Consider the following 17,305-nt stretch of genomic DNA (forward strand, 5'->3'; position numbering starts at 1 on the left):
GACAAGGTGACAAAGACGAACGAATCAAATGGGATTGACAGCGCATCAATTCGCCATCCCGCAAGCATGCATGCAGCAGGTGGATGCAAGGAAACCCTCGTCCCAAGTCTGGGCAGACATATAACAGAGGAATCAGGTGGCGCGCTTGCATACCTAGGTACTTGCTTGGAATGGTTCTGCCTTACCCGAGACACGCAATCAGCCGAACCAAAGTCCGGTCAACCCTATAGGCTTGGCCTCTCCCTGAACTTAGCGAGCGGCGGCAAATGCATGGAACGCGTCTAGCATTTTGGGGGCAGATTGGCCCCCTCCCTCCCCAGCTTCCTCAGTGTCGCCGTTGAGCTTGGATCACCCGCGCTTGCCCTCTCTGGCGCTGAAGCAGGCAGCTAGCTACGTGCGCTTGGATACTAGTTGCGGCCCCGAAAAAGAAGAATACGGGGCCTTCATTTCAAGATGGAAGCTTCACAGTTGGACTTTGATACGGCCACCTGAACAAATCTAACTTCGCAACACGGTCACATTTCAACAACCTCGAGCTGTTGGTTGTCGTCATCACGGCGCGAGAATACAGGGCGCGTGTCGGTCGTCGCACTGTCCTTGCCACGACCAGCTTACACCAGAAATGCCCCGCACGCACAGTGCATGACCATGCTGACGAGATAGATGCCCAGTCCCTGCGACGATTGGTCCGTCTCCGGCAACCTCGACGTCGAGACCTTCGCATCTCCAACTTGACTGCATCCCCTCTCTGCCCCTCCACCCTTCTTTAACCGCCGTAGGAGCGCATCCGATTTTTTTTTACACGACCTCTAGATGCTTGACGACCCCTAGTCCCTAAGAAACCTGTATGATTAACCGCGTCGTCTTAAGAGCAGGCATCGTGCGCCAATTCATCCGCCAGCGGAGCGCTTCCACTTCTGCTTCGGGCTATCTACAGCAAGGCCCCAGCCGCTCGCCTCCCCTCCATCCACCACACCTCAAGGTTTGCGCCTACTACATACAAGGCACCAGCGTTTTATCGTGCAAGTGACGACGTCAACCTCGGTCCCGCCGTGGCCGCTTCTCACGAGGCCACTGTTTTGTCTCGGCTTCGATCTTTTCCCTCATTGTGCCGCCCGCGCGCATCTCATCACATCACATTCGCCAGCTGGCGCTGCGAGCAAGTCAAGCTGCGCTGGCACACAAGCACAAGAGCCTTGCCCTCACCTGCTCGACACCTTCCCGAGCTGTCTCTGATCCCGCGGTCTCTTCCATTTCAAAATTAGGCGACGGGTTCTTCACCGAGGTACCATCCCGGTGCGTCGTATGCCTGCCATATTGTGATGCCCCAGGCCCAGCCGCGTCAGAGGACGGTGGTTCGACCCCGACAACACCACCACCCATTGCCCTAATCCGGCGGGATACACATTTGCACGAACGGCTCACTACCCCCGATCAGTCAAGTGTCTGACGGCGGCTTTGCCCTCATCTCGCCCTTCTTCCGGCGGCACCACCTGCTGTCAGCGGCGGTTAGTCGACAATCCCCACGCAACAGCGGAACTCTAAGTTGCCACTTCAGCACAATACCACCTCGCTTTTCACCATGAGTCAAAGCAGAACGCCGAATCTAGAAGGGGGCCAGGCCCCCGACGCAGGTGCGCAGCCCATCGTCACCCATCTGGCCTGGGTCACCTTGCCAGGGCCGAGTTCCACTACTGCATCGGCTGCCTCATCTTCACCCACCTTGATTTCACCTGCTTCACTTCCTTGTTCATCGCCATCCGCGTCGCATTCTGCCGAGCATGGCGATGCCACCCCGCGAGGACGCTTGCCGGCCGCTGATGCCCAACCCAATGGCCGTTCTAGTCTCCGGGCGAAAGATCACAGTCCTCCTACTTCTGGCGATATCCAACCAGGCATGATGCGTGACAGGGGCGATGGAACGACGGTAGAAGCGGGTCTGACGATGGAAGAGGCAACTATCTTCGATCAGTGCGAAGCTCAGGATCGGGTGACGCGGGCGCACGCGGGCCAACCCGCTGCAAAGTTGACAGCATTGACCGCAACGTCATTACTGCCACGAGATGCGGAGGGATGCCCAACCGTTTCGTATCCAGCAGCGATGGACGAGGGCGTCTTCACAAGGAGATCTTCGGTCGAAACGCTCGTGGTGGGATGGGGCAGGAGCCTTGACGGCGATCCGAGCCTGGATGAGCTGCCAAACGAGGTACTCATGCATATCCTGAGCTATCTCGAAGTGTGCGAGCTGCTGGATGTGTCGAGGGTATGTTGGTTCAAGTTTTCCTCTCTGCATCGGCATCTCGTGTGACGTGGGATTGCACGTGGTTTTTCGACTCTGCGACGGAAATTACGGGGAGTCCAGTGTCTCCCTCTCTGTTACACCGGTCGAGTCACTCCTCTCTCACCCTCCTCCCTCCCTCTTCACGAGCTCCCGCTACCTGTGCCTGTCCGATATTCGCTCCTACATGTCATTCTCATTTCGCCCGCGGCATTCTCACGCCGTTGTTTACATCGTGGCCACGGATGTCTTGAATCCCACTGCACTAGCAACTTGCGTTCCAAGTTGAAATCGAATGCCCGGTCCAACCAAACACTAACCTATTGACAGACGAACCATCACTTCCGCACCCTCTGTCTTCACCCCTTCATCCACAACCTACGCCTTCGCCGCGCCCGCCTCTCACTCCCACCCCTCCTCTCCTCCCCTTCTCGCCCGACCCTCCGCGATCTGATAGCAAACCGTATCTTCCTCACCCACACGACCCAAGTCTCACGGCGGCTAGCGCGCAACTTGGTCGCCATCCGGCTCTCCCGTCGGCTACCCTTGCGCCCGTCGGCGGAAACCCTGGTGAACCGTGGCGTCCTCCCATCCGAGTGTGTCGAAGGCAGTGTAGCGCCGGGTCTAGTGGCCAAGAAGCGTGCCGTGGAGCGGGAGCGGCTGAAGGACGGGTTGAGGCGGTGGGTTGGCGCCGTGTGGAGGGGTGAGGTCAATGAACGCAGCGAGGGCGTCAAGCAACGGGAAGAACGGGCGGGGGTTGGCCGAGTGTGGAAATTGCGGCGGTTTTGGGAACATATTGGAAAAGCGGATGGAAAGGGTGTACGATGAAGCAAGCATGAATCTCATGAAACACGAAATCTTGGGTATGAGCTGGAAAACTCACAATACCCAGTAGAATGACGATGAACGGCCTATGGAAAACGAGAAACGCAAGATTGCTGGGAGTTCAGTGGCGTCTAGGGGTCTCACATACCAGGACAGGATCTCTGGATTGGCTGGCTGCAATGTAAGGGTGTTGTACAATGTAATAATCCAGCCGACCTCCCATGTTGAATGCCGCTCCTTGAAAAATGAAAGCCTGACCAAACCAGGCCGGAGCCAGACTAGATGATACCAACGCCTTGCTTTATGCTTCACCATGCTTATGCTGTGCTGCCTTCGTCCAGACAAACCGGGCGCCGTGCCATGCCATCTACTGACTGATTACCCTCACCCCCTTGGAGTTTCAAACTACGGAGCATGGAATTCAGATCAATCACTCCGATGACTTGGGAACCATGGCCTCTCTAAGCCCGAAATCGGAACCCATCATCCCACTCATCGTCTTCCTCGTCGTCGTCACTCTCCCCCTCTGCCTCAGCGTCTCCTGTGGCACCAGCAGCAGAGACGTTCTCCTTACCGGCGGCTGTTCCTGTCCCTTCCCCTGATCCAGAACCATTACTCGTCGTCGCTGCCCCCCCCCTCGAATTCGCTACGCTGCCCCGTCGCAGCTCCTCCCGCCTCTCCTTAAGTCTGCGCACCCGGACCTCGAGCTCTTCCATCTCCTCGAACTCGGCCTCCATGGCTCGTGCCGCATCTTCTTTCTCGTCCGCCATCTCCATGTCGACCAGGTGCTTTTTGCGCTCGATTTCCTCCTCGAGGGATTTGGCGGCTAGCTGGTCGGCCGTCAGGGCCGGCGCGGAGATGGTGGCGTCTGAGAAGGGGTCGTTGGTATTGGCGATTGTGGAAGGTTTTAGGGGTTGTGCTGCGTCGGCAGCAGCGATTTCAGCTTCAAAGGCAGCCCATTCGGCTTCGTCTACCGATGCTGCTGCTGCGGACGGTTTGGTTATTGTACCTGTCATAGCCGCAGCTGATGGTGCCGAGGTCACCGATTGGTATTGAGGCGGCACGCCAACAGTCTCGGTCGATATAGGCAAGTGGTGGCCCACGAAGCCAGCAACCTCCTGCGTGCCAGGCGCAGAGGCGTATTCCAAGCCCGAACTACCCATCAGGGGCGAGCGGCTGTGCGACATGGGTTGCGGTGTCGGAGTTGCTGAGTTCTCGCTCACGAGCGGTGTAGCTGGTCGCGACGGAATAGCAATCTCAACGCCGTGGACGGGTGTGTTTGACGCGCGCCGCGGCGGATGTGTAGGCGGTGTTGACATCCTTTGCTTTTCGAGGGCATGGCCTGCGCCAGTACCATTGGCCGGAGATGTCGAAACAGACCCGCCCGTATCGGTCCTGCTTCTCTTCTTGCGGATAGCGTCCGTTTCCTCGGCTTCGGCGTCGGACATGGCCTCGTCAACGTCGTCGTGTTTCCGCTTGTGGTTGTTGTCTGCGGCCGGGAGGGTGGTGGATTGGGCTTGGGAGAGGACTGCCGCTTTGGTCCTATGCCCGGTACTGCGGGTATGCGGTTCCCAAAGGGACTCGGACTTGATGGCTTCGTGGCAAAGCTTGCAGAGAAGCTTGCCTGAGTCGCTGTAGGCCGCGTGGGGATGCACGATGCGGTTTGCGGCCCGGTGGGCGCGGAGGAGGGAGCGGGCGTCTGACATGTTGGGAATGTCAGAGACCTCGGATGACAGGTTTTAGAGGTCAATGACAGAAGTCTGTTGCATAAATAAAGATTGAACAACTGACGATATATGTTGCAGGTCAGTCGAGCTCGAGCTCAGGATCCCGCGGGTCAGCCGCAAGACGGTCAGTCCACTGCCAGCTGGCAAAGTCAATTGGATTCTTGGATTTATTGGCCACGCGCTAAGAACCTACCGAGCTTTACCGAGTCAAGCCACAAGGGTCCCTTGGATCTCTAAATCCATGTCGCATCGGCGCCCGCCTTCCTCTTTCAAGCTCCTGTGACCATTCAGGATTATCTGGGATGGCAACACACTTCGAGGCATCGCAGGCATTCCCGAACAGCGAATCAAGCCGGCTTTTACAATGGCAGACCCAGACCCCTCCCAAACCGCGAACGCCTCGACCTACCCACCCCCACCGCCGTTCTGGCAGGACTTCACACCCGACAACCTCGCCCGCCTCAAGGACCTGAAGCAAGAGCAAGCCGACAGCGAAGGCATACAAGATGCATCCGCAATCCGCCTCGAAAGCCTCCCCCGCAACCTGCGCAACCTCCAACCGCCCCTCGAACCCGCAGACGGCACATGGCGCGTCTTCGGCGAGACGTATACCCTCGCGAATCCACTGCCCCCACTAGACAGCGAACACTTCCAACGCCTCTTCCCCCCGGAGGAGGAGCGCGACCAAGACGGCAAGCACTTCGACCGGGCGACGATCCTAAAGCGGCTCGCCAAGAGCCTGCTGTTGAATTTCTTAGAGCTGGTCGGCATCATGAGTATTAACCCTGGCGCTGTATGTATTACGGCCGTCCCTTGCTTGTTCTTCTCCCTGCATCGACCAAGACGGTCGAAACGGCTCTTACGCCGAACTTGAGGATAAAGCCACTGTTGCATTCATTGAGAAGACCAAGAAGGGTATTCTAACCACGCTCCCCAAACCGCAGGCCTCGCCCAAAATCACGGATATCCGCGACCTCTTTATCAACTTCCATCATCTCATCAACGAGTACCGTCCCCACCAGGCCCGCGAGTCCCTCATTTCCTTGATGCAGTCCCAGCTCGATCGAACGCGCGCCGAGACGAATGCGATTCGTGACGTAAAGGAGAAGGTCGAGCGCATATTGGAGGGGTTGGGGAGCTTGAAGATGGACTATGAGGCTCTTGATGGGTTGGGGGAGAAGGCGGACCCGTGGGCTGCTGAGGCAGAGACCTGGGAGGCCCTCATGGAGGAGTGTCCGTGACGAGGGCTGAACGAGACAGAAATCATGCAGACGGCCAAAAGCTTGTGTCGCCGCATTGAGAATGACAGTGACCGCCATCACCATATTGATACATATGCATTACAAGGCGTTGCAGGGAAAGCCAGACGGGCAATGTAGTTATGATACCCTTAGATTCGCTGCAAATCAAGTGAAGCTATTCACAACGCATCCGCGGATGCTCCCATCTTTGCCTATGCACCCAGAAGAAAGCAGAGTCCTATACACCGTGGCCCCCCCAAAGCAGTTATATCTAGCTCCATCTCCCCTGCCGTGCGTATATATTTCGCTAAGTTGGTCTTGTTTCGTCGTCCCTTGTTTACATGACGGTACATGGAATCGGAATGCAGCAGCATTCGTAGCCGTCGCACTCGATGCACTTGGTTTTGCCGCCCGTCGCCGCGGCCGGCTTAACGAAGCTCTCGATTGTGGACGAGGCCGCACTGCCGGGGCCGTTGCGGTTGACGAGCGTAGAGTGGGAGGAGCCGCAGGCCATTTCAGGTGATTTTTGATGAAGGTAGATGCAATGGTGTATGCTGGTGGCGGTCAGCGGTCCATGTTTTGGCAATTGCGTCGCGAGCGGCTATGTACGGAGCTGGGACTTACAAGGTAGGGTGGCTGACAATGCGATCGTGGTCTACAGTAGTAGGAATAAGATCGGGCGTGCGTGGGATGGAGAGATGGAGATTGATGGTAATGCGCAGGAACGAAGGACGGAGATGGAGTTGGTCTATTTGTAGATCATAGAGCCTTGTTATTTCGGGGGAATTACCTGGTTTTGGAGCTTTCAATTCATGCACCTGGCTCAAGGGTCGCCGCAGTGAAGCTGCACTGCCGGGGTTGTCGTCATAAACATAGAAGGAAGTGGGGCGTGGAGCTGAGCTTTGGCAGCTGACAGCGTTGTGGCTTTCGTCAGTAGAGCTCGGAGCAGACCTGGCCGCCGCCACTGGCCATCACAATGCGAATTTGAAGTCGGTTTCGACCTCGGGATGCTTGCTCGAGTTTCTGGTTTAACTCCACTACGTTCGTCCAGTTGTCTTGCCTTCATCATTACACGGCTGGCGACGACTAACACAGCTTTTACCGGTCTTATATAGCCATCTCGTCACGTCTCTGCGTGGCGCACACTCTTGCCGGACCTTGATTGGACGTATTCGATATGCACTGCGCCCTCCATGAATGTGGCGGTGTTGGTGGTTACCCATAACCCATTGAGCGATGCCGGTTGAATGGCTCATCTGGCTTCGCGGCGACCTCGCTAATTTTCTCTCCCAGCTGAGCTTCATTTTGGCTACTGGGTGCTTCTTGGGCCGCTTGGTGATTCATTTGCCGTATATCCTATGTGGCAGAGTCGCTCGGTCATTGACCCACCACGCGCCTCATCGATACCACAAGCTCAGAACTCCAGAAGTTCATCGACCCTCCACTGTATGCCATTTTGTGCCATTTTGTGCCATACCTGGAATCAAGACGACGTTGCCCTTTCGACATGAAAGATGTCGATACTACGAGACAGAAAGCCGGTTTGTGAAGGTCGAGAAAACATGTGAAAAGTCTAGAGTTGGGCATCGACTGAGGCATGGGTCAACACTTGCTGCGTCGATAAGAGCTCTTTGGCCAAACTGGCAGAAACTTATTCAAAATATACCAGCGATCTCACACCTATTTTTCTTATGTTACCGACCTACTTCTAATGCATGATTTCGAAGAGGTATTTCTATCTTGCCGATGGCTTGTTTGAGATAGGATACTTTAGAAACTGATTGTACCAATGTTGCTCTTTTTCTACGCTAGTGGTTGGAACTTCAAGGGAGCCAGAGAAGACTGGAGCAAATTACTTGCTGAAGTTACTGGCATTCGAATTTCTTGGCAGCCAGGCGTTCGTCCGGGGCTGCTCAACGCCCACAAGTCAAGTTGAGGATCACGCTTATTGGCTGCTGGGAATTCTCGACGTCCGTGTGCCACAGCTGTATAGAGAAGGCGCCCAGGGGTTCATTTGGCGTCAACATGGCATCTCATACCGGTTGACTGCAATTGTCCACGAAATCTCATGACGAGTTGACCAAGCTGGTCTTCCAAGCTCGGTTCTAAACCGAAATCTTACTGATCTGTATTTGGCAGGGATCCCGACATCAATAATAACAACCCTGATACCGCCGAGCCCTTATGTCTTAAGATTGACCCAAAGCGTTACGAGGATTTGTGGCCATGGCACGAAGTTTTCAAGTTTAACATAGTATCAACCGACTTCTTCCATGTCGACGCCAGCCCACATCGCTAATATGACTCTGCAGACACACTCTGCCTAACAATTGGACGTCCCGGTATCTGGGAAAAATTAAAACTGCTACTGATTGATGGCTTTTGGACCACTCAGGAATTTTACCTTTCCTCCGGCATGACACCGACCACGAAACCGTAGTGCACTATACGAGAAATCAGGCCAACGGGACATAGGTTGTCCGAAAATATGCGTTACCGCCAAGTGGACCTCATCACCAAATTTCCCCAGCTGGGCCGGCTTCAGGGCGTAGAAAGGGAAGAGCGAAATAATGCCTCATTACGGTTTCACAGAGAGCAACATCGGGGTGTTGTCGAGAAAGGCGGGCATCGCCCTTTATGAGTGAAATCAATATTCGTGGAGTTCTACTACCGAGGAATTGGGTGGCCTGGCAAAGAGATGGATGATGCATCTTCATGCATCAGCCCGTGATTCGGAGCAATATGTAGTGATCTAACATAATATTTTGGACTTTGATAAAATACATACCTACGAAATCAAGGGTGATACTTGAAACTGCATAAGAGAGCATTCCCATATTATAGCCGTTGGGGCTTCCTTGAAATTATATCGGGTTTGATTAGCTGCATATCTAGACTCATTTCCTTGCGTGAGCATACACGACGTGACATGCAATCTTCAGCTACCAATACTTTAAGACACATATCAACAGTTGATTACTTGTAGGTCTCACAATCACAAAATATATATATGACGGCTGACACTATAGATCTAGATCCTGCCTGAATAGCATGCTTTGTCCTTGCCCTCTCAAATAGGCAACGGAGCTCTAACGTCAGGCGGCTTCACATATGCTTAGGCAGTTGCCGAAATAAACCTACCAATTGCTTACTTCAAGCTCATTATCTCCAATTGACTGATTTGGGATGGTAGAAAATTGTTCACACTATGGAAACCCGAAATTGGGTTCCGGGTTTCTGGTGATGGCAACCAGATTAATTCTCCTTATTCGGCGGGAATTAACCCGATATCAACCCACTTGCCCTGAATCCACTCAAACTACTGGGTAGCGGACGTTACATTTAGGCTATAGCAGGAAACCGGGGTTTGGGAACCGCTGGCTCCATTTTCTCCAATACCAATGCTCTCAACCCCGCGCTTCTATCCGGAAAGGGCTAGAAGACCGGGATGTTTATATGGTTCACGATCTCGGAGACGCAAGTTATCTCATGGGTGGTAATGGAGCTATTTCTTCGGGGAGAGATATACATAACTGCCTATGCGAATGAAAATGTACACAGATCTAGATTCTCAGTCATGGGTTCGAGAAGACACAGTTGCTCCTCATGTCATCTCGATTCAGGGTTCTTAATGCCTACGGGCCCACTATACTGAGCCTGTTGCTGCTGCTCCTCTACCAGCCAACCGAGGCACACGTAATTGATAGGGCAGTATCTTCAGCGCCTGTTCGTGAGCGTATCAGCATCAACGCGGACTGGCGATTCTGGCGTTCTGAGACAAATCCAGATGGATTGATCTACGACCAGCGCTCCGAGGGGTCGGTGCAAGTGCTGAAGCCATGGATCCTCCCTTCAGCCAACGACTTCATTGCCAACGAAGCCAATCAAAATGTGCGCCCGGCAGGCAATCCCGGGGGAAATGTCTCATTCGTGCAAATGTCATTTGACGACTCGGAATGGGAGGCGGTGAAGCTGCCGCACGACTGGGCTATCAAAGGCCCCTTTTACACGGGCGACTCGCCCGTCGTTGGGGGCGGCATGGGTCGGCTACCCTCACATGGGGTGGGCTGGTACCGGCGAAAGCTCAGCAAGAACAAAACCGACGAGGGTAGAACGATCTACCTTGACATCGACGGGGCCATGTCGTACGCCATGGTCTGGCTCAACGGAAACCTGGTCGGCGGGTGGCCATATCCGTACAACTCGTTTCGGCTGGACATCACACCGTACTTGAACGTGGGTGATGATAACCAGCTGGCCATTCGGTTGGACAACCCCAATGACTCCGCGCGCTGGTATCCTGGGGGTGGTCTCTACCGGAATATTTGGATCACCAAGGTGGACTCGACCCATGTGGCACAGTACGGCACATTCATCATGACGAGGGACGTATCCAGTTCATCGGCAACGGTGGACTTGTCTGTCCGAGTCGAGAACAAGGGGGCGACTAGTCGGCAGATCGAGGTCGCGACTGATGTGCACGTGTTCGACCCGGTGAGGGGAGTGGCCAGGGCCAAGGTAGCCGAGTTCGAACGTTCATCCGTGACGCTTGCAGCAGGAGAGAAACAGGTATTGGATGGCTCTGTCACGGTAGCAAACCCTCGGTTGTGGGGACCGGCACCGGTGCAGAAACCCTATCTCTATGTCGCTATCACGCGGCTGTATACCCACAACCAAACGATTGACAGCTATCAAACTCGCTTCGGCATCCGATCTTTGACGTATGATGCCAACCAGGGGCTGCTGGTCAATGGCGAGTTGATTCACATCCAGGGCGTGAACAACCATCACGACCTGGGGGCTTTAGGGGCGGCTTTCAATGTTCGCGCGGCAGAGCGGCAATTGGAAATCATGCAAGAGATGGGCGTGAACGCAATTCGCATGTCACACAACCCACCGGCGCCCGAGTTGCTGGACCTGACGGACCGGATGGGCATAATGGTGCTGGACGAGGTATTCGACACATGGCAACACAACAAAACGGCGAACGACTTCCACCTCATCTTCGACGACTGGCACGAGCCGGACCTGCGAGCCTTTATCCGCCGCGACCGCAATCACGCCTCCATTGTTTCATGGAGCTACGGTAACGAGGTGGGCGAGCAATACGACGGCAAGGCCGGCGCCGCTGTATCGCAGATGCTGCTCGACATTTTACATGAAGAGGACCCCACCCGCCCGGCCTCCATATCAATGAACTACGCCGGCCCCGACTTGCCCTTTTCCGCCGTCCCGGATATAATCAACCTCAACTATCGCGGCAACGGCATCCGCGACACGCCTGCGTACTCCAACCAAGTCGGTATCCGCACCGAGCCGCAATACCCCGCGTATCACGCCGCGTTCCCCGAGAAGCTCATCTTCAGTTCCGAGACGGCATCTACCCTTAGCACGCGGGGCACTTTCATCTTCCCCGTCGTGAACGCGACCAGTGCCCCCGTCAATGAAACCTCGGGTAGCTCCGAAGCAGACATGCAAGTCAGCGCCTACGAGCTGTACAGCGCGAATTTCGGCTCCTCGCCCGACAAGGTCTTCGGCACGCAGGATGCGAGCCCCTTTGTAGCGGGCGAGTTCGTCTGGACGGGGTTCGATTACATCGGCGAGCCGACGCCGTATTATACCGCGCGTAGCAGTTACTCGGGCATTGTGGATCTGGCCGGGCTCAAGAAGGACAGGTTCTTCCTGTACCAGGCAAGGTGGAGGCCGAACTTGCGGACGGCGCATATCGTGCCGCATTGGACGTGGCCTGAGAGGGAGGGTTTGGTGACGCCGGTGCATGTATTTTCAGCGGCGGACGAGGCCGAGTTGTTTCTCAATGGGGAGTCGTTAGGCCGGAAGGAAAGGGGAGAGGCGGAGTACCGGTTTCGCTGGGATGAGGTCGTCTATGTACCTGGGGAGCTGCGGGTGGTTACGTACAAGGATGGTGAAGAGCTGGCTAATGCCACGGCGAGAACGGCTGGCGATGCGACGGCATTGCGTATCACGGCGGATCGGACGCAAATCCAAAATGATGGATACGATTTAGCATACATCACTGTTGAAGTTGTTGACGGGGATGGCAATGTGGTGCCGCGCGCGAACAACACGATACGGTTTTCGGTTGTTGATGGCGATGGAGAGGTTGCAGCTACGGATAACGGCGATCCAGCGGACTTTACTGTGTTTCATTCCACTGAGCGCAAGGTCTTCAGCGGTCTTGCCTTGGCCATTATTCGTGCCGTTGCTGGTGGCTCAGGAACAGTTACTGTTGAAGCCGCCTCCGAAAGTCTCGAAGGTGCGACGGTGGTGCTGGAGCTGCAGTTGTAGAGTTGTGAGGACTTCATTATGTTACCTTCGATAATAATTCAATTCGGTTGGGCCTAGTACTTACTACCATCATCATCATATTGGGAGGCTGCTAAGCGGCGGCTACAGATAGGGCTTTGCTGTGGTCGTCTCCATGCAACCTTCCAACCGTGCAATTCTTGATCTCCCCAGTTCTTCATAATGTCAACTCAAGCTTATCGCAAGCCTATCTACCGGTACCAAACGTCAAATACATAACATATTTTGGGACTTGGCCGAGTCCGCCTGGCCGAAACAAACGGGAGTCGCAACGGCCCTTGTCGATGTTGGTTTCGTATGGGGCTTCCAGATCTGGCATCTGCAATTACTTGCTGTTGAAGAACACAACGGCGGCCCGGCATATTTGTTGGATGGCAACAGGAGAACCAGTAGTTAGTGGGACTATTGTAAGGTGGCTGCTAGGGACGGGTCGGACAGCTTCAAGGCCCAGATAGCATCGATCTTCTCAGGGGGGACTTTGTTGGTAGGTTGAGAACCAACGTAGTATGGTAGTGGACGCAACGCAGTCGCCAATAGGGCGAACCGACGACGCAGCGAATGTATTTAGTCCAGCCATTAGGGCACGGTTTGACATACGGGAGTACTAGCAGAGGTACCGGGGGCTTCGAGCCTACGGCGTATTTAATAATAATAAATATTTGTTGGAAACAGCTTCTACAGAAGCCCAGTTCAAGTCCTTCACCATTGTATAATATTCCGAAGTGCTGTCCCATACGGAATCTATAGCCCCTGCTCAACTATGCCAAGCTTCAGAAAAACATGAGAATTTCCGAGTCATAGGATTGTTGTGGTTGGACTTCCGGTCTGTATTCTTTTCTACTTCAGTGATTAGCTAATGTTTGGTCAAAATCGTCATGTTGATGTATTCTAATGAACGGCGAGTACAAGTGCATGAATGAGATGTTCAATAATTTGAGTTCAGCCCGGACCCTACTAAGCCTGTCGACATATTCCGGAAGGACGTCCCAAAATTTGTGGGAGTCTTGAAGGTATCATGTTGTAATGCTGGGAAGCCTTCAATCTCAGGCTCCCAGGATGTTACCCGCAGTCTTGGTGTGTTTGGAAAGTTATCAGGAAATCTTGCTTCAATGAAAGAATAGTAGAGATACTCACGTAGACTCCTGCCTCATCATTCCTCTCTTCTGTTTGCTACCGGCTTTTGCTGTTTCATATTCCCGCTGGCCAGCATCGCTCGAAGGCAAGTCGCGCTTACGTCTACCAACACGCAGCGCTCCACCAGATAGCTGGCGTTTGGCTTCCGTCGGCACTCGGGGCTAGGGGGATTGTTCCAGAATTGTAATACGAGCTTGTATATGGTTTTACTGAAGTTTTAGTGAACCGATTCAGGACCAGGACGCATTTCTGCAAACATTGCAGCTGAGCCTGGTAATTCCAGCCTTTGGAGGGTCGGCCATATTGTTTGATTGAGGCAAGTGATGTGATTGCCGTGAGACTAGAGACGAGGGAGAGGTCAAGACTAATTGCAGACACGTACTGGATAGATCTACGAAGCGTGATGAAAGGAGTCAAACATAAACAGTCGCCTATCAGACGTCACATAACTGTGCCTCTACGATTGGAATGACATTGAAATTAATGCGCTGAATTAAAATTTGAAAAATTTCCTTGGCACTCTAACTTTCCATGGTGGCGGCGGCGGTTCGTTAGAGATTCACAATTCCTAATTCCTTGGTGCTCACTTGGACGAAGACGCACTTGGCGATACCATTCCTCTTACCAAATCATGTGTCCAAGCCGAGAATCTCCGCTGACATACCCAGGAGCAATCGCAGAACCGGTCTTCCAGGTGTCTCCCAAAGTTCCATCTACTTTCCGCATGCTCTTTTACGACGCCTCCAGCAACACGACTCCCGGGCAACTTCTCTGGATCGACTTCCTCGACGTGACGTCCACCATGGGCTTTGGTGGCCGCAAGGGGTATGGATCTGTGTGGCGCTTCAAGCTCGTTGGCGAAGGTGCACGATAGAAGCGCAGCATCTAGGTCTATAAGCCTCACTTCGCTAGGATGATGCCCTCATTGTGATGAGACGGATTAGACGCCGGCTGAATCGGGCGTTGGGGTGGGAAAGGGATATATTCACATGACTGTGACTTTAGGCCCTGTATTGGCGGTGCGATAAGGTACTTTGCTTGTGTTGGATGTAGTAGGATAGGGCAATGAATAGGCCCTGATTGGGTCAGATCTTCGTACATAGGCTGGGTTGGGCTTTCTGGAGGCTGATGATGCATTGTCCTATAAATGATATTGTACATAATATATGCCCAAAAACGTACCCTACATAACTATCCTGTTCCCGAGGTTCTTCCATGGTGTGAGCACTTGCGGTCATTGGTAGTCAATGTATACAAATATTGGCCTAATGTTTGATCTCCGCCAAGGCAAAAAATACACACAGTCACATCCAGATACCACTCGCACACAATCTCTATCTGGATTCGTGCCCCGTCTGCTCATTCCCACTCCAGCGTTAGCCGATCTCGGGTCCGCTGAATGCTACAGGTGCTTAAAGTGGACAATTGATGGGCTCCACATCAACTCCCGAGCCAACGGCGAGTAGGACAATATCCATAATGTTCCCGCAACCCAAATACCAATCTTTGATATTATGTGATTTTGTACTTTCCGACTATTATATTTGCGTTTTCTTTCGAGAAATCTTCACAATGGCTTCCCTCGACGCATCTTCCTCCGCCTTCAGCGAGGCAACTTTCATCCCCCCCGATTCTATTTTCGACGTTACTCGCAGGTATCTCGCCGACACGACTCCCAACAAGGTCAATCTCGGGCAAGGCACATATCGTGACGCCGATGGCAAACCATGGATTCTCCCGTCTGTGCGGTCGGCCAAGGGTGAAATCGCCGCCGCTGACTGCGGGCACGAGTATCTTCCCATCGCGGGTTTAAAATCCTTCCGCGATGAAGCCGTTAAATTGGCGTTTCATGGCACCAAGGCGCTGGAGGAGAACCGGGTATTTATACCATCACATTTATTTACCCATTCATGGTAAAGCACTATTGCTAACCCCCTTTTCTAGATAGCATCCTGCCAAGCCATATCAGGCACCGGCGCCCTTCTCCTTACTGGTCTGGCCCTGAAGCGAGCGAGCCCCAAGGTGAAAACCATCTACATCACTGAACCTACCTGGTCGAACCACCAGCTGCTTTTCGAGTCTCTCGGCTTCGCCGTACAGACCATTCCCTACTACAAGGCCGGCCACTTTGACTTTGAGAGCTACATTTCGGTCCTAAGCGACATCAAAGCAGACGGCTCGTCCGCCGTCGTCCTGCACGCATGCGCGCATAACCCCACAGGTTGCGATCCCTCGCGCGAGCAATGGAAAGCCATCGCGGCTGTGGTCAAGGAGAAGCACATCTTCCCCATATTCGACGCGGCCTACTTGGGCTTCAACTCGGGCAACGTAGACGAAGATGCGTGGGCAATACGCTATTTTGTCGAGGACCTGCATCTGGAAGCTGCTGTGTGCCTGTCCTTTGCCAAAAGTATGGGTCTATATGGTGAGCGCATCGGCCTCACGTCCTTTGTAGCCGGGTCGTCCGATTTAGCGCGGACGATGCAATCGGTTCTGGAGAACGTGCAGAGGGCGACGGTGTCGAATCCGCCTGCATATGGGGCTCGGATCGTGGCGCAGGTGTTGGGGACGCCGGACATTAAGACGCAATGGGATGAGGATTTGGGGGTTATGTCGGGGAGGATTAGGACGATGCGGGAGAGACTGTACGAGGAATTAGTGAAGGCAAAGACCCCGGGGAGTTGGGAGCATATTGTGAAACAGAGTGGGATGTTTGCGTATACTGGGCTTGAGCCGGCGCAGGTGGTGCACCTTGAAGGTACGTATGACTGGCTCTACTTCCGAAATCCCCTACGACTTGACAATGTGTGTTGTGCTTTACGGGATTCGGTGCTAATGTTTTGACTTGTGTGCTACAGATAAGTGGCACGTCTACATGGCGGAGACGGGGAGAATCTCGATTGCAGGACTCAATGAGAGCAATGTGGTGTATTTTGCTGAGGCAGTTGACAGTACCGTGAGGACGGTGAAATGACCATCTAGTGGGATGGAGGTGTAGTACACAAGCGCGAAAAGGCAGATACCAAGCAGAAAGTCTTCCGTACACACAGGAATACAAATCCAGGCATAGACTGTGCCAGAACCTCTATGCCGAAGTGTTTCAGCGAGTGACAACGAAGATACCCTTGCGAATTTTCGACACATGCCCTATTCTGGAATCTGCCCAAGCCATAGTCCTGATCGAAGTCCAGGAATAGATGAGTAGGACCAATCATGAGCTACAAAATTTCCCCGCATATCATTTCTGTCATTGTTCCACTAGCCATGGCCCTATTAGTCACCAGAGAGTAACCATCGTCATGTACAGAATTACGTTGTTACCGAGCAGAGAGAAGGAAACGTCATGTGGCTAGAGGAATAACAACACGGGACAAGCCGGTTTTCTACTGCAATAAGCCAGTACAGGGACTAAGAAGCCTGGATATTGTCTTCAAAATAAAAAATCTCCCCTGATATGTCATCGGCAAAGTTGATAATCCCTAGAATAAAATGTCTCGACTCTCGAATAAGGGTTCTGAAGTCAGGTGGAGGTGGAGGTGGAGCTCCCTATGTGCGGAGTATCTCCACCACCCAACTCCACACAGCTGCAAGTCTGACCTACACTAGACCAGGTTGCATTCGGGAGTCTGCCCCATGGTCATCGACAATCCCAAACCGTTGACGTTATCTGAAGGAGGTGGAGCATCGTGTTGATTATCTCATCCCGTGGTGGTGGTACCCAGACCTGTGGTGTTTAGATCCCGGTGATCGGTCTTGCCAATCGGTTCCGGTCCACA

General features: G+C 53.6%; 9 protein-coding genes across 9 annotated transcripts; 7 read left to right on the top strand and 2 right to left on the bottom strand.

The window, feature by feature from the left end:
* Positions 1 to 1,482: 1,482 nt before the first annotated feature.
* Positions 1,483 to 2,602, top strand: BCR38DRAFT_73129 (uncharacterized protein). Its single transcript, XM_040865592.1, has one exon. It carries the CDS (start codon positions 1,583 to 1,585, stop codon positions 2,306 to 2,308), a length of 726 nt encoding a protein of 241 aa, XP_040711356.1. The 5' UTR covers positions 1,483 to 1,582; the 3' UTR covers positions 2,309 to 2,602.
* Positions 2,603 to 2,605: 3 nt separating this feature from the next.
* BCR38DRAFT_352829 (uncharacterized protein) lies at positions 2,606 to 3,106 on the top strand (the record flags this gene model as incomplete). The annotated part of the gene is made up of 1 exon (XM_040856733.1): positions 2,606 to 3,106. A coding segment is annotated over one exon (501 nt), but the record flags the coding sequence as incomplete, so codon positions are not given.
* Positions 3,107 to 3,564: 458 nt separating this feature from the next.
* Positions 3,565 to 4,809, bottom strand: BCR38DRAFT_353014 (uncharacterized protein; the record flags this gene model as incomplete). Its single annotated transcript, XM_040856746.1, has 2 exons — positions 3,565 to 4,176; positions 4,219 to 4,809. The coding sequence occupies 2 exons, from the start codon at positions 4,807 to 4,809 to the stop codon at positions 3,565 to 3,567; spliced, it is 1,203 nt and encodes a 400-aa protein (XP_040711358.1).
* A 181-nt stretch (positions 4,810 to 4,990) lies between these two features.
* On the top strand, positions 4,991 to 6,257 carry BCR38DRAFT_447320 (mediator complex, subunit Med7). Its single transcript, XM_040861141.1, has 2 exons — positions 4,991 to 5,623; positions 5,775 to 6,257. The coding sequence occupies exons 1-2, from the start codon at positions 5,195 to 5,197 to the stop codon at positions 6,069 to 6,071; spliced, it is 726 nt and encodes a 241-aa protein (XP_040711359.1). The 5' UTR covers positions 4,991 to 5,194; the 3' UTR covers positions 6,072 to 6,257.
* An 84-nt stretch (positions 6,258 to 6,341) lies between these two features.
* BCR38DRAFT_73141 (uncharacterized protein) lies at positions 6,342 to 6,862 on the top strand. Its single transcript, XM_040865593.1, has one exon. It carries the CDS (start codon positions 6,611 to 6,613, stop codon positions 6,827 to 6,829), a length of 219 nt encoding a protein of 72 aa, XP_040711360.1. The 5' UTR covers positions 6,342 to 6,610; the 3' UTR covers positions 6,830 to 6,862.
* On the bottom strand, positions 6,409 to 6,585 carry BCR38DRAFT_460797 (uncharacterized protein; the record flags this gene model as incomplete). The annotated part of the gene is made up of 1 exon (XM_040862455.1): positions 6,409 to 6,585. One exon carries the CDS (start codon positions 6,583 to 6,585, stop codon positions 6,409 to 6,411), a length of 177 nt encoding a protein of 58 aa, XP_040711361.1.
* A 1,131-nt stretch (positions 6,863 to 7,993) lies between the features above and the next one.
* On the top strand, positions 7,994 to 8,143 carry BCR38DRAFT_353009 (uncharacterized protein; the record flags this gene model as incomplete). Its single annotated transcript, XM_040856745.1, has 1 exon — positions 7,994 to 8,143. A coding segment is annotated over one exon (150 nt), but the record flags the coding sequence as incomplete, so codon positions are not given.
* A 1,534-nt stretch (positions 8,144 to 9,677) lies between these two features.
* Positions 9,678 to 14,403, top strand: BCR38DRAFT_527486 (glycoside hydrolase superfamily; the record flags this gene model as incomplete). Its single annotated transcript, XM_040865394.1, has 2 exons — positions 9,678 to 12,345; positions 14,198 to 14,403. 2 exons carry the CDS (start codon positions 9,678 to 9,680, stop codon positions 14,401 to 14,403), a joined length of 2,874 nt encoding a protein of 957 aa, XP_040711363.1.
* A 698-nt stretch (positions 14,404 to 15,101) lies between these two features.
* Positions 15,102 to 16,503, top strand: BCR38DRAFT_353151 (aspartate aminotransferase; the record flags this gene model as incomplete). The annotated part of the gene is made up of 3 exons (XM_040856755.1): positions 15,102 to 15,407; positions 15,474 to 16,287; positions 16,388 to 16,503. 3 exons carry the CDS (start codon positions 15,102 to 15,104, stop codon positions 16,501 to 16,503), a joined length of 1,236 nt encoding a protein of 411 aa, XP_040711364.1.
* Positions 16,504 to 17,305: the final 802 nt, after the last annotated feature.

Source organism: Pseudomassariella vexata (assembly GCF_002105095.1).
Source record: "Pseudomassariella vexata strain CBS 129021 chromosome Unknown BCR38scaffold_16, whole genome shotgun sequence".
Taxonomy (NCBI): domain Eukaryota; kingdom Fungi; phylum Ascomycota; class Sordariomycetes; order Amphisphaeriales; family Pseudomassariaceae; genus Pseudomassariella; species Pseudomassariella vexata.